Source organism: Formica exsecta, unplaced genomic scaffold (assembly GCF_003651465.1).
Source record: "Formica exsecta isolate Colony F162 unplaced genomic scaffold, ASM365146v1 scaffold181, whole genome shotgun sequence".
Taxonomy (NCBI): Eukaryota; Metazoa; Arthropoda; class Insecta; order Hymenoptera; family Formicidae; genus Formica; species Formica exsecta.
In genome coordinates, this window is record NW_021849121.1 from 707,380 (window position 1) to 721,276 (window position 13,897).

A 13,897-nucleotide genomic window follows, 5' to 3' on the forward strand; every position below is an offset into this window, starting at 1 on the left:
AGAGAGAGAGAGAGAGAGAGAGAGAGAGAGAGAGAGAGAGAGAGAGAGAGAGAGAGAGAGAGAGAGAGAGAGAGAGAGAGAGAGAGAGAGAGAGAGAGAGAGAGAGAGAGAGAGAGAGAGAGAGAGAGAGAGAGAGAGAGAGAGAGAGAGAGAGAGAGAGAGAGAGAGAGAGAGAGAGAGAGAGAGAGAGAGAGAGAGAGAGAGAGAGAGAGAGAGAGAGAGAGAGAGAGAGAGAGAGAGAGAGAGAGAGAGAGAGAGAGAGAGAGAGAGAGAGAGAGAGAGAGAGAGAGAGAGAGAGAGAGAGAGAGAGAGAGAGAGAGAGAGAGAGAGAGAGAGAGAGAGAGAGAGAGAGAGAGAGAGAGAGAGAGAGAGAGAGAGAGAGAGAGAGAGAGAGAGAGAGAGAGAGAGAGAGAGAGAGAGAGAGAGAGAGAGAGAGAGAGAGAGAGAGAGAGAGAGAGAGAGAGAGAGAGAGAGAGAGAGAGAGAGAGAGAGAGAGAGAGAGAGAGAGAGAGAGAGAGAGAGAGAGAGAGAGAGAGAGAGAGAGAGAGAGAGAGAGAGAGAGAGAGAGAGAGAGAGAGATATCCTTTTTTTCTTCCCTACGATAAGATCGATCTCCCTCCGCGAGATCACTCCTCGCGATGAATAATGTATTTCTTACACAGCCCTTCCTTAGTTACGACGTACGGTATCTCGCGTGCCTCCGTCTTCGATTCTACAAAGCGCAACTGCGGGGAGAATTGCGCCGCAACTTCTATCTCTCGATTCCGCGCCTCGTTGCTTATGCATCATCCTGTACGTTTGACTTTGTTGTCAAAACGTTTACGCTCAAAGGCTCCTCTCGCAGTCTCTCGAGTCGGCAACATGGTCTCTGTCACCTCTCATTATATCTCCCGCCGAGATATATACAAGTAGCGATATATAACGACGATTTTATCATCGATACGTCGTTCCACCGAATTATTGTTACAAAGATATGCAAGCGTGGACTTCTGTGGTCCCAGTGGAATTTACAAAAATCGTCGAGATTACCGTTAATTCCCGCAATCTCTTCGACCACGTCGTGGGGTCTCTTCAGCGTCATCCGTGAGTCTTTTCAGGCGAATAGAACCAAGTAGCTTTAACAACGTTTGTACTTTCGTGATACTATTGGGCGCGTGATATATAATACATACATATGTATCTTTCACGTTAAAAGCTCTCGCTGAGCATATTCGGTGTCACTGTAGTTATGGTAACGCGTGGCAAGGTCCGTGGAAATGCGGATGATGGCAAAACAAATTGCACGAGTTCGCCGGGGGCTCTCTGTTACACATCATCTTCTATACTACGCAGAGGTATCTGTTGTTTCTGTGCTAACGCGTTTAGCACATACATCAACTGCTCCAGCTTCTTGTCCATCACCGACAGCTGAAAGCAGAAACATCGTCTCGATGCACATTTGAATCTGCAACTGTACACAGTTGGAAAATTTGTGTTTTCTTGTTAAAAAAATATGCCGTTAAATATTTAATACATTTAGGTGTTAATTTAACATATTGCTGTTGTGTTAATTGAACTCAAATGTTAAATTATTAAAACGGGTGTTGTTCCGAATGAGCCACCCCTTCGATTGGGAACTTTGCATGTGGTCTCAAGAGATCATATTAAGGTCAATTGTCAAGGTCCCATATGTGGGTTTTGAATGGTTTAAAAGTTATAACCAAAAATATCACTGGAATTGGTAAAAATCGACAAAAGAAGACCCAGCCCCAATGACCTTGACATATGTTATCAAGATTATGTCCCTGAATAATATTTAAAAGATTTTAGTTGTCGCTCATTCTTTATTAAAAAGTTAGTAACAAAAAATGTTTCATAAATGAAATGTAATTCTTTATCTTTGAGAAAAATTATCAGGTTGCATTTGATAATAAATGAAACTATATAGGGTGCGGCATTTAAATTGATACATCCAAATATCATAAAAACAAAGCATCTTATAAAAAAATGTTTCAAACAAAAGTATTACGGTAAGATTATAGAAAACTAAATATTTTACGAGATATTTTATATATTTTATATTAAAATATGTCATATTAAGATATAAAACAACTCGAAAAATATTTAATGAAAAAATACTTTATTATAGTGTTTTGAAAAAGTCTCAAGAATATGCAATATAAAAATATGCTATAAGAATACGCAATAAAAAATAGGGGTTTCCATTCAGAAAAATGAAGTTGACCTTCAAATGATCTTCCACCAAATTAAAAATAAATAATTTCTATTCTCTTCCCCCCCTCAAAAGTAAACAACTTTTGTCTAAAATGTTTTTTATAAAATGTTTTTATAATATTTAGATGTGTCATTTTAAATGCCGCACCCTGTATAACAAACAATATAACAAACTATATAATAATCTCACAAAAAACGCGTGGACGGAATTTATTTCAAATTACTATAAAGTTCGCATTAATTTTGTGTTGAAATATTAACATAGTATTAGTGTCACAATTTAACACATCCATATTATGTTAAATTAACACAAAAATTTGTGTGGGCTGCTTGGAACATGCGATATATGTTAAATGTAAGTCAAATTTTCCAACTGTGTGTAAATTTTTCATCTCGAGAATGAGAGTTTACGCTTCTATTTATATTAAATATTTTATTTGACAAATTATATGCAAGAATCTTTGACGATGATCGGAAATGTCGCAAAATGGAGCCAATTCTACATAATTAATTCCAATGTCAGTTTCTCTCGCAAAATAATTAAGCGTCAAATATAATCCCATCTTGTATCTTTCGTAATTCGCGCTTTCCTCTTTTTGAGCCGAGGAAATCTGTGAGTCGAAAGAATAATTTATAAAAAAAGATCGATATCGCATCCAAATTTTCTATAATGACAAAAATCATCGGAAGAATTGTTCGAGAGATAATTTGGTAAAAATCGTAAGTATTGCCAGTACAATTTTATCGTAACTTTGTCGCAAATTGAAAAGTTCATTAGCAATCTTTCCTAAATTCATATTAAATAAAAAAATAAAGATCATGTGTATATTAATATATGCGAATATAAGACGGTTTAGAAATAATCTTTTCAATTATAGTACATATATATCACACACGCAAAAACAGAAATAAATTTTATGCTAAATTATATACTGTTTAGAAATTAAAATAAAATTAAATAATTATGATAAAATTATGGTAAAGTGAAAGAGAGAAAGAAAGACGCACTTGCTGCTCCACTCGATATAAACGCGCACCAATCGTCATGGGTTTCACATTGCCTGCCCGGTCGATTCCCGCCAGGTAACTCCCCGGTTTACCCAGGGTCTGATCCAATCTCCTCTGCAACTCCTGCGAACAAATGGAACGTGCTTTTAATGTTCCGTGCATTTACATCAAAAAATGCAAGTATTGCAATTAATATCGTCTCATTTCTCTGTGCTCATTACTTCTTTTACGATCGTTTTTACAATCTGATGCAATTTTTGTGGAACGTCATTGAGATAGTGATGAAAAATTCGTAGATGTATTCCCAAAACTCTGTCGCTATTCTTGCATAAACCAGAAACTCAACAATATATAAAAAGTCAAAATTTCGGCTTATGATTAGAATTAATGTAAAAAAATGTATGTATCATATATCAAAACATTGACAAAAGCATGAAAATTTCGTAGATTTTTCTTACTATTTCATCTGTGCAAAACTTGAGCACAATTCTTTTAATAGTTTAAAAATTATTTAAGTTTTAAGAAGTTATTTAATTTGTATTTAGTCTTATGGAAAATCACGTATTATAGCACTTATTGACAAATTTGAAAACAAAAGGATATTGCCAGCGTAATAAAAATTTTCAAATGTATTAACAAAATTCTAATAAACATTTGTGCAAAACTTGATTTAGATCTACTTACTTGTTTAAAAGATATTTACTAAAAATTGTAGCAAAATACTTATAATCACCCAAAATCTTTCTGTAAATTACTCTTTTTTTTGTTTTTGCAGTTGATTTCAGGGGGTATTCATGACCAAAAGTTTTTGTCATAAATTAAAAAAAATATTGGTTACAACTATTTTCTTTTATGAAGATGTTAAGGGGGGTTTCTACTTTGTTAGCATTGAAAAATAGGCAATTTTTCGAAATTTTTGGGAAAGGAATTAATAAAGATAGAATGATAAACTTTGGTATCCACAAAAATATATCTTTATTGAATACAAGATAAAATCGCCATGGTATTTGGAGCTGTGAGGGGCCGAGGGGGCGGATCAAGCAGCCCGGTGAGATAAATGACGATGGATCTTCCAGAGCCTGCAAAAATTATCTGAAACAAAAGAATCGACCAGTTTTATAATCTGTAGATGTTTGCGCATAAAATAGACTAGAATAAAGAAAAATATAAAAAATTTTGAATGAGTTATGATTATTCAAAGGCAGTCATTCTTTTTTGGGAAAAATTTTTTTTTCTTTGAGTAACCATAACTCACTCAAAATTTTTTATATTTTTTTTATTCTGGTCTATTTTATGCGTAAACATCTACAGATTATAAAACTGGTCGATTCTTTTGTTTCAGATAATTTTTGGGATAGGAATTTTTACAATGTCCTCTATAAATTAAATGGGAAAATCGACAAGTAAAAAGGGGGGTTTCTACTTTGTTAGCATTGAAAAATAGGCAATTTTTCGAAAATTTTAGGAAAGAAACTAATAAAGATAGAATGATAAAATTTGGTATCCACAAAAATATATCTTTATTGAATAAAAAAAAGAATTGCCATGGTATTTGGAGCTGTGGGGGGGCCGAGGGGGTGGATCAAGCAGCCCGGTGAGATCAGTGACGGTGGAATTTCCAGAGCCTCCAAAAATTATCTGAAACAAAAGAATCGACCAGTTTTATAATCTGTAGATGTTTGCGCATAAAATAGACTAGAATAAAAAAGAATATAAAAAATTTTGAGTGAGTTATGATTATTCAAAGGCAGTCATTCTTTTTTGGAAAAATTTATTTTCCTTTGAGTAACCATAACTCACTCAAAATTTTTTATATTTTTTTTATTCTGGTCTATTTTATGCGTAAACATCTACAGATTATAAAACTGATCGATTCTTTTGTTTCAGATAATATTTGGAGGCTCTGGAAATTCCACGGTCATTTATCTCACCGGGCTGCTTGATCCACCCCCTCGGCCCCCCCACAGCTCCAAATACCATGGCAATTCTTTTTTTTATTCAATAAAGATATATTTTTGTGGATACGAAAGTTTATCATTCTATCTTTATTAGTTCCTCTTCTAAAAATTTCGAAAAATTGCCTATTTTTCAATGCTAACAAAGTAGAAACCCCCCTTAAAAGCCATATTATTTTGTGATACTTTAATTCTTTTTATAATTCAGATTTATTTATTTGACTTTCCAAGCAGTATAAACTTAAAAAATATGTTCTTTTTAAATTTTGACAGCTTTTTGCTATTATTGTACAGCCATAACATACTCGCTGTGACAATTCGAGAGTTATCGATCTTGTCAATACAGAGAGATAGAGAGAGAGAGAGAGACAAAGAGAATAAAGCCTCTTTCATTTATTGTGAAACACTAAACCTTCTTTGACAAAGAACAAGAGAGAGTGAGCTCACACAAGTTGAATTATTCGTGATTGACATTTTGTCTCTCATCGTTCGTTTTTTAACATTGTGATCTTTCCCGCGGCAACCATCGAACGTTAATACTCTATCTTTCGAATCCAAATTAGTATTATCGTTTAATGTAACGATTAATTTAATATCATCAACAACAGACGAATCGCGCGTTGTAAGTATAAACGGATAAAATTGTAGTTATACAATACATTGGACTGCTTAAAATCAGGTGTGTGTGTATACGCGCGTGCACGTGTGTGTGTGTGCGTGCGTGTTGAATGTATTTAATTTAAAATCTTATATTAATTTATTATATATATAAAAGATGCCGGTTTTTTATATTAACAGTTTTCAGATAATTTCGAAGAAAAAAATTATTGTAGAAAATCTTAGTCACATTATATTGACATCGGAGGAAGACTTGTTATATGAATATTAAAAATGATCTTGTTGAGAAATAGAAAATAAATTATTTCCATTCGGTAAACTGATTCTCGTTATGTTATTAAAGTCAACGACGGTTTCGCTGCAACAATACATTTGCTAAGACTATGTTGCCTTAGCAGCAAATTAGATTTCCTTTCCAGCAGTAAATTTAAGACGCTTCTACAAGCAAATTTACTTGAGCAAGATTTTTCTATTTTACCAACAAAACAGATTTTACTATAATATCAGTAGTAATTGATTATAATATCGGCTATGATATCAAATAAATAGCAGCAAAATTTGGTCGCTCTCACATCGAACATGCAGCAACAATTTATCTATACAAACGTAAATATACAGTTCAAAAATATGTTTTCTTATTAAAATATATGCCGGTTAAAATTTCTGTGTTAAATATTTAATACATTCATGTGTTAATTTAACATATTGCTTAATTGAACTCAAATGTTAAATTATAAAAACAACTGAAAAAAGTGTAAAAATAACACAATGTGCACATATTTTTAATTTTACACGATAGATATATTCCGTATTATTAATAAAACGATTTATCTGTCAAAATTAATAGAAAAAGATGTTGATTTTATTCTAGAATAGGAATGAGAATGACTACAGACCATCAATGACACTTTTCCAAGTTAATTTTATTGTTAAAAATATGTTGATTTTATACGAAATTTTTTTCAAATTACTATGAAGTTTGCATTCATTTCTCTCTCTCTCTCTCTCGCGTTGAAATATTAACATAATATTAGCGTCACCATTTAACATATCCGTATTGTTAAATTAACACAAAAATTTATATGGACCGTTTGAGACATGCAAAATATATATTAAATTTGAGCCAAATTTTCCAACAATAGACATGTACCAAAAGTATCTCGCGAAGATACAACTAGAGTGAATTCTGCGGTGTTCGTTCAGTGCGATCGATCTTTGACGTTCAACGGACGTAGACATACAAACTGTAACGATTCCTTGATTAATTGTCGGCTGTTTCACGCCACGGCTCCATTGTCTTCTGTAAATCGACGTGTACCTTGCCGCTGTCCCCGTCGATCTTGTCGAGCTAATCGTTAGCGATCGTACATGTTGGCGATTGAACGAGACGAATAATTCGCTATTGGCGATCGTTCAGTAATCCGTTGAATAAAGACAATTATAGCTTATTACAAGTTCATCCATCATTATTACAATGCACAATGAACGATTTGGAGCGATTTATCGAGAGACAGACGTTTCGCGAGCGAGACCGTATTTTCTAAAATAATCGACTACTATCTCTTTCCTTGAATGGCGATTATCCGGGAGATAATGGCAAACAAAAAGAATCATTATCGAGGAACTCACCTTAATCCGCACCATCATGTTTAAGTGACCTTGGCTATATTGTTCAATGACGTCACGCACATCGTATGGTTTCCGAGCCTGTTGAAACTTTCTGCGAGCCACGAAGTATTTGATCTTTCTGATTGCCCGGATAGCATTTCGGTGTGTTTCTGTCAGCCTAGAAGACGTAGTAGAAGTCCAAGTTTAAATCGACATGTTACAAAAAGGGAAGGACACATTATTTATTTCCCTTTTTTCATTCTTGTTACGACAAAATGTGAAGAGAATGTGAAATCATTAATAATATAAGAGAATAAAAATGCTGTCGCCTAAAAATGTGTGTTAGTTGTATTGTAATTGGAACATCGCTTTATCGACGCGATATTCGATCGCGAATCACTTTATTACGGTAGTAGTTTCAGATTCGAATTTTTGATTTAGTTTAAAAGAGAAGTTGACACTACTTCGAGAGAGCGAGAGAACTGCGATCTTCGCTAACTTAATTTTCCTAGTCGATGGCACGATGAGATGCAACTAGATACAGCTCGTTTCCCTTTTATCGTACGCTACGGCCAAGAAACTGATAAAATGTAATATTAAATCTCGATAATGTAAATTGTATAAAGTATCCTATATTTAAAGGCATTTCCAAACTAAAGCGTTAATATGCTATAATTGAATCTCAATAGAATAACTACACTGAAAAAAAATATACTAAAGCCAAAACATTTTTTTTTTTATTAAAAGAATTATTTATTTAAATACTTGCAAAGAAATTAGTTATCTTAATCAAGCAGCTAATATATTTGAATTAGTAAAATATAAAATAGAAGCAAAATATGCTTTTATTTGCAAATAAAAAAATGAAATTGTTTTTTTTTATTTTTATTATACTAAATTACTTTAAAAGAAAAAAACATTTTTTAAATTTTGGCTGCTTGTTTAAAAAACACAGGATTTCTTTTTAATAAATAATTTTTCATCTTTTTACTACATGCAACTAATAATTTATTTAATATAATAAAACATTTTTGGGAACAAAGTATATATTTATTTAAGTAAAAAGAATCAAAATTAACAAAATATATTCATTTGATTGATTGAAAAAAATTTTATTTTCGGTATAATTTTGCATAATTTTAATTTTTTTGTATTTCTGTAATTTTTTATTATTTTGAGATAATTGTTATACGAGATAGAAAATTTATACGTGTTAAATGCAATGTTATACATGTCAATATTAATATCTGATTACGCACTCTTACATATATATCGGTTAAAATATTGAGCTTCTTTTCTCTCTCGACTTATATTAGCCACCATCCGCTGCTTCTCAACCTTTTGACGCTTATCCGAAGAGCGAGGAATACGTTCGAGAAGAGTGCCCATTCTTTGGGTGTTTATGTTCTCGAGAATGCTTAACTCGTCTGCAGATGCTTCTGTCGTGGGTGTAAATGTGCGAGATAAAATACTTTATATAATGATAACACTTCGTAAGAAATCTCTATAAAATGTCACGATGGAAAATGTTGATCGTTGCTACCCAAGAAATCTAATAATGATAAACAGTAGATAAATAGATAAATTTTGAGATAAAAACCACACACAATGATTAATACAAATTTAACATAAAATATACTTATGAGAGTGTATGTAAGAGAAAAATAAATAATGATGCACAAATAGCAGAAAGAATTAATATAGAGGTACCTAGGAAAATTTTGTTATAAATTAATCCCTAGTGTGTATTATAAATTTCATTAAATTCTCATCTCTCTCTATGAGATTCAAATAATCTCATTTAAAAGACTTCATCAAACTTGAAAAGTTTTGATTGTACTACTTTAAGAATATAAGGCTTTACTTTTCATGTTTTATTATTGTAATTATGCCGCAAATATAATTATACCGTTTTTGATAGATCTTAAAAAGATCTCCTATAAGAGGAGCCGAGAATAAAAAGAACTTGACAAATAATTACTTTATTCTCGGACGTAAATGTTCCCTTATTATTGCATTAAATTATAAATAGAAGAGTTTTATAGAAAAATAAAAGAATCATTAAAATGTATATATATATATCGAACGTTATAGAATGTTATCGATAGCAAAAGTACGTAATTAATAGAATAATTGATAAAATAGAAAAGAAAAAATACAGCAGACCGGATAAGAAGAACGGGATAGAATGTATATATGTGTGTGTTGTGTATGTGTGTTGGGGAGCGAATAAAAAGGCTGCTTTTATAACGCGGTGGAATGATGTTTTAAAATGAGATCGAGGCGTGAATGCAGGCCGGACGAGGCACGGTAAAAATACTAAAAGATACCTGAACGAGAGGTTCTCCCTGGTTGGCAAGCATAAGAAAGCTTCGGGCAGAAGTAGGTGAGCTGTGAGAGCGAAAAATGGGGGAAGGAGGGAGAAAATCTGGCAAGTATCTTTATGTATAATACAACAAGTTCGAGTGTGCACGAGCGGACGCGCGCGCTCGACGCCGCGAAAACTGGGTCATTTGCACCGGCGCAAAGTAATGGCGCAGTGAAAAAAAGCACTTACATGTCTGTGGAGAAGGGTTTGAAAAAAGCCTTTTGTGCGAAATACTGTGCGTTCCATTCGCGCCCGCAAAATCGACTCTTTCGAAATGTCAATGGCGCGGAAAGCCGCGAAAGGTTGCCCGTCCTTCCGATCACTCTCTCCCTACACTGTTGGAAAATTTGGCTTAAATTTAGCATACATCGCATATTCCAAATAATCCACACAAATTCCTGTGTTAATTTAACAATACGGATATGTTAAATGGTGACGCTAATATTATGTTAATATTTCAACGCGAGAAATAAATGCAAACTTCATAGTAATTTGAAATAAATTTTGAGTAAAATCAACATATTTTTAACGATAAAATTAACTTGAAAAAATGTTATTGATGGTCTGTAGTCATTCTCATTCCTATTCTAGAATAAAATCAACATCTTTTTCTGTAAATTTTGACACATAAATCCTTTTACTAATAATACGGAATATATCTATCGTGTAAAATTAAAAATATGTGCACGTTGTGTTATTTTCAAATTTTTTTCAGTAATTTTAATAATTTAATATTTGAGTTTAATTAACACAACAACAATATGTTAAATTAACACATGAATGTATTAATTATTTAACACAGAAATTTTAATCGGCATATTTTTTAACAAGGAAACAAATTTTCCAGCAGTGTACGAATATCATTCTCGGTGAGATGTGTGTATTTTCATCGCGACAACCAGTGTCAATAATTGTCTCGTCTAATTGTCTCGCGAACGTGGATTAATTCTTAATGAGCGGAAGCCGAGGACACAGATTTTTATCCCGAAAATGTTACCTCGTGGCACTGAAACATCCGACAGATTTCACCAGATTTAAATAAGATATAATAGCTATATAGGTGAATGCTAAATTAAACTGAATTAAATGTCCAAGGGTATGCTAAATATACAAACACCTGCTTGAAACGCTTGAAATGTTATTAATAGAGTAACCACACATATATATATATAAGAATTTAAAATACAAGAATATTTCCTTAACACAAATTTCAAAGGAAATCTATTTGAGGTGTTAAAGTCGTCTTGTATAAAAACGCGTATTCAATAAAAATAAAATAAAATAATAAATGTAATCGGTTCTAAAATAAATTGTAATTTAAATTCCTGTTCGGATGAATATTTGTCTATCTGATGAATAATATCATCTCCTATAAAACGTGAAAAAACAATGTATTATATTTCACATATATAGAACAACTCAATATACAGTCTATTCTCTCATTTCTTTCGGCTATTATTTAACTGGAAATGAAATTAAAGTACAAACTTTTAACTGATTTTAACAGTATTCGGTGATAGGGTGGTGGAAATTGAAAAATGCAAATGCAAAGCACGACAGAAAAAACGACATCTGGTAGGTTATCAAGCTGATTATCAAGTTGCAAAACATTTCCCCGATGCAATATTAGAGATCGAATTCTGAGCATTCGATTCTACTTTCAAAGGACCAGAACTCAAACCTTAGTAGAGCTCGTGTGCCGAGTAGCTTGGATGCACGAAGGAAGCTACATGATTTTCGCAAAATTAAATTTCATTGAACTAGAGAAAAGCAGAGTATTCTCTATTCTCGCGTAGAGAGAAGTTCTCTTCATCTTGTGAATTCGCGCATAACGATCCGCACGATATTTGTCCGTATATTATGATGTGCACGAGGTAGATAGAGGTACATGAAAATTCCACGGCACTATCGATTTCGCATACAAAGTGGAAGTAATTTGCATGGCGATATATATGTACATTTCTCGGCTTCCTATACTCTGATTTCGGTCGGCGCGATCTAACTCAGTATACACACGCGAAATGGGCGTTTAATAACTCGACAATCGACCACGATGGCAGTGGCTTGAAAGTTCGCTTTAGAAGCTATCGAACGAATCGTACACTCAAAAAAGTGGTATTGCAACAACAGCAAAAATTTTCTGGGTGCGCAAAATTAACTGAGGTACATAAATGATTAGCAAATACTGTGATATCGCATATGTTTCGCATTTAATCAATCTAAGTGACAGAGACAGAATTTATATCTGAACTGTTTGTGAAAATTAGAAAGAATGTTTTTCTGTGGCGCCTATCCATGTTAAGGCCAATCATACTTGTCATAAAGTTTGGCTGTGGTACACAGAAAAAATTAGCGACAAGAAACAAATGAATATATAATCCCCACATCTAACATATTTGTATAACGCGCCCAATCTATCCAGCTCTTTTAAACAATTTCTCTCAATTTTTCGATGCTGCAGTTATAATTGGCAGTTATATTTCTCACAAAGATCGTTCCAGCTGTAGTATCGAAACTCATATTTATCCAATGCAGTGATTAACATTTGGCAATGGGACCTAAATTTTCTAGAAGATATTATTAGAATATTGCTGCTATAAATTCTATATGTAACAGACAATATTCTAACAGATACAAAAAATAGCGATAAATTTTTGTTGTGACACCTAGAAATCTACCTATATCAGCAAGACATTTTTTTGAGTGTATAATTACGTAATACACACATCCATCAGTATAGTTATGTTTAAAAAACATTCCTATAAAAAAAAAAAATTTTTCTAAAGATCTCTCTCTCTCTCTCTCTCTTTTTGTATATAGAGGCTCGTTAAACTACTCTTTTTTTTTCAGGGTTAAAAATTTACTCTTTATTCGCAATCGTATCGCAAATCTTCGTCGGGCATAGAAATTCCACGCACGTCGTTTCGATCGAAGATAATTGGATCAATCGCGATGGTGGTCCGATTTTTCTATCAGATGGCACACAGTAGACATTCACGAGGCATATCGTTTATTAAATCTCGCGACTTCGACGTCACGTATCGATGTGCGAATGACTCCGATAATCGTGAAATATGTATTAACAGACAGCGGTAAACAGACTGCGGTAAACAGACTGCCTGACAAACGGAATTTATATGTTTTTGGCGTTACGTGGTCTATTCCTATTGCACAAGCATACTTTTTAATTATTCGATTGACATTTCACAACAATATCAAGCGTATAAACTTGTCAAGATTACTGAAACTGAGGTAAAACGAAACTTCGATTTTTAAAACTTTATAAAAAATGTACTTTTTATGCCATTAAAAAAATAATAGATTTATCCCAGAGCAGAATTAATAAATATTGTTTGGAATTTATTGTCATAACATGTCATATTTAATATTTAATTAAAAGCTGTGTTTAATTATTCATCAAAACGCTGGTTTAACAAATATATTTTTTGTTTATTAAGTCTTTGATATCTTTGAAAACAATTACAATTGTTTTAATGCCACTGAAAATGTTTATTCTAGAGACATGTGCACCAAAGCTAGCTATTAATGGTATAACATGATTATTATTGCTACCGTCGAGAAAAACGCAAACGTAGACCGTATTATATAATTGTATCACACACATATATTATAATTGTCTCACCATCGAAATCAACTAGAGAAACTGTTTATAATGTTTTATAATGTCCAATTATAATACCCCCGATAAAAATAGTAACGTGCAATTACGAATAATTACGACGCGTCAAAACAACGATGTTAATTTCTGGTCTCTATTCTCAGAAAATGTCAAATCACTTATCCATGATCCATTCGATTTTTTGTGACGCATTTACCAGAACTTAATATTCCGTCTGTAACCTGTCATGTGGCCTTAATCGCGAAAAGTTTAACTAGATTTAGCGCTCTTGACATTTACTATTTTATTGTGGGACACATATATGCACGTTCCTGTTTCTCCCACCTACCAATGAGCATGTAACATTATGCGATGCTATTTATTCGCGCAGAGACACGATTACTATTGAAAAAACACAGAGACGATCGATCGATCGATTATCTTTCATAAAATAAATTACAGCCTGCAATTATCCTACGTCTCGTAGAGGAAAATATATACGACACA

General features: G+C 32.9%; 1 protein-coding gene across 1 annotated transcript in view; it reads right to left on the reverse strand.

The window, feature by feature from the left end:
* Window positions 1-567: 567 nt before the first annotated feature.
* Window positions 568-13,897, reverse strand: part of LOC115233666 (potassium voltage-gated channel subfamily KQT member 1) — a 62,031-nt gene continuing 48,701 nt past the window's right edge. The window contains exons 14-16 of the mRNA XM_029804219.1: window positions 7,425-7,581; window positions 3,223-3,345; window positions 568-1,407 (exon numbers count right to left, since the gene is read on the reverse strand). Coding sequence (XP_029660079.1) covers window positions 1,306-1,407; window positions 3,223-3,345; window positions 7,425-7,581 — 382 coding nt within the window. The 3' untranslated portion in view covers window positions 568-1,305. The remainder of the gene's footprint in view (window positions 1,408-3,222; window positions 3,346-7,424; window positions 7,582-13,897) is intronic.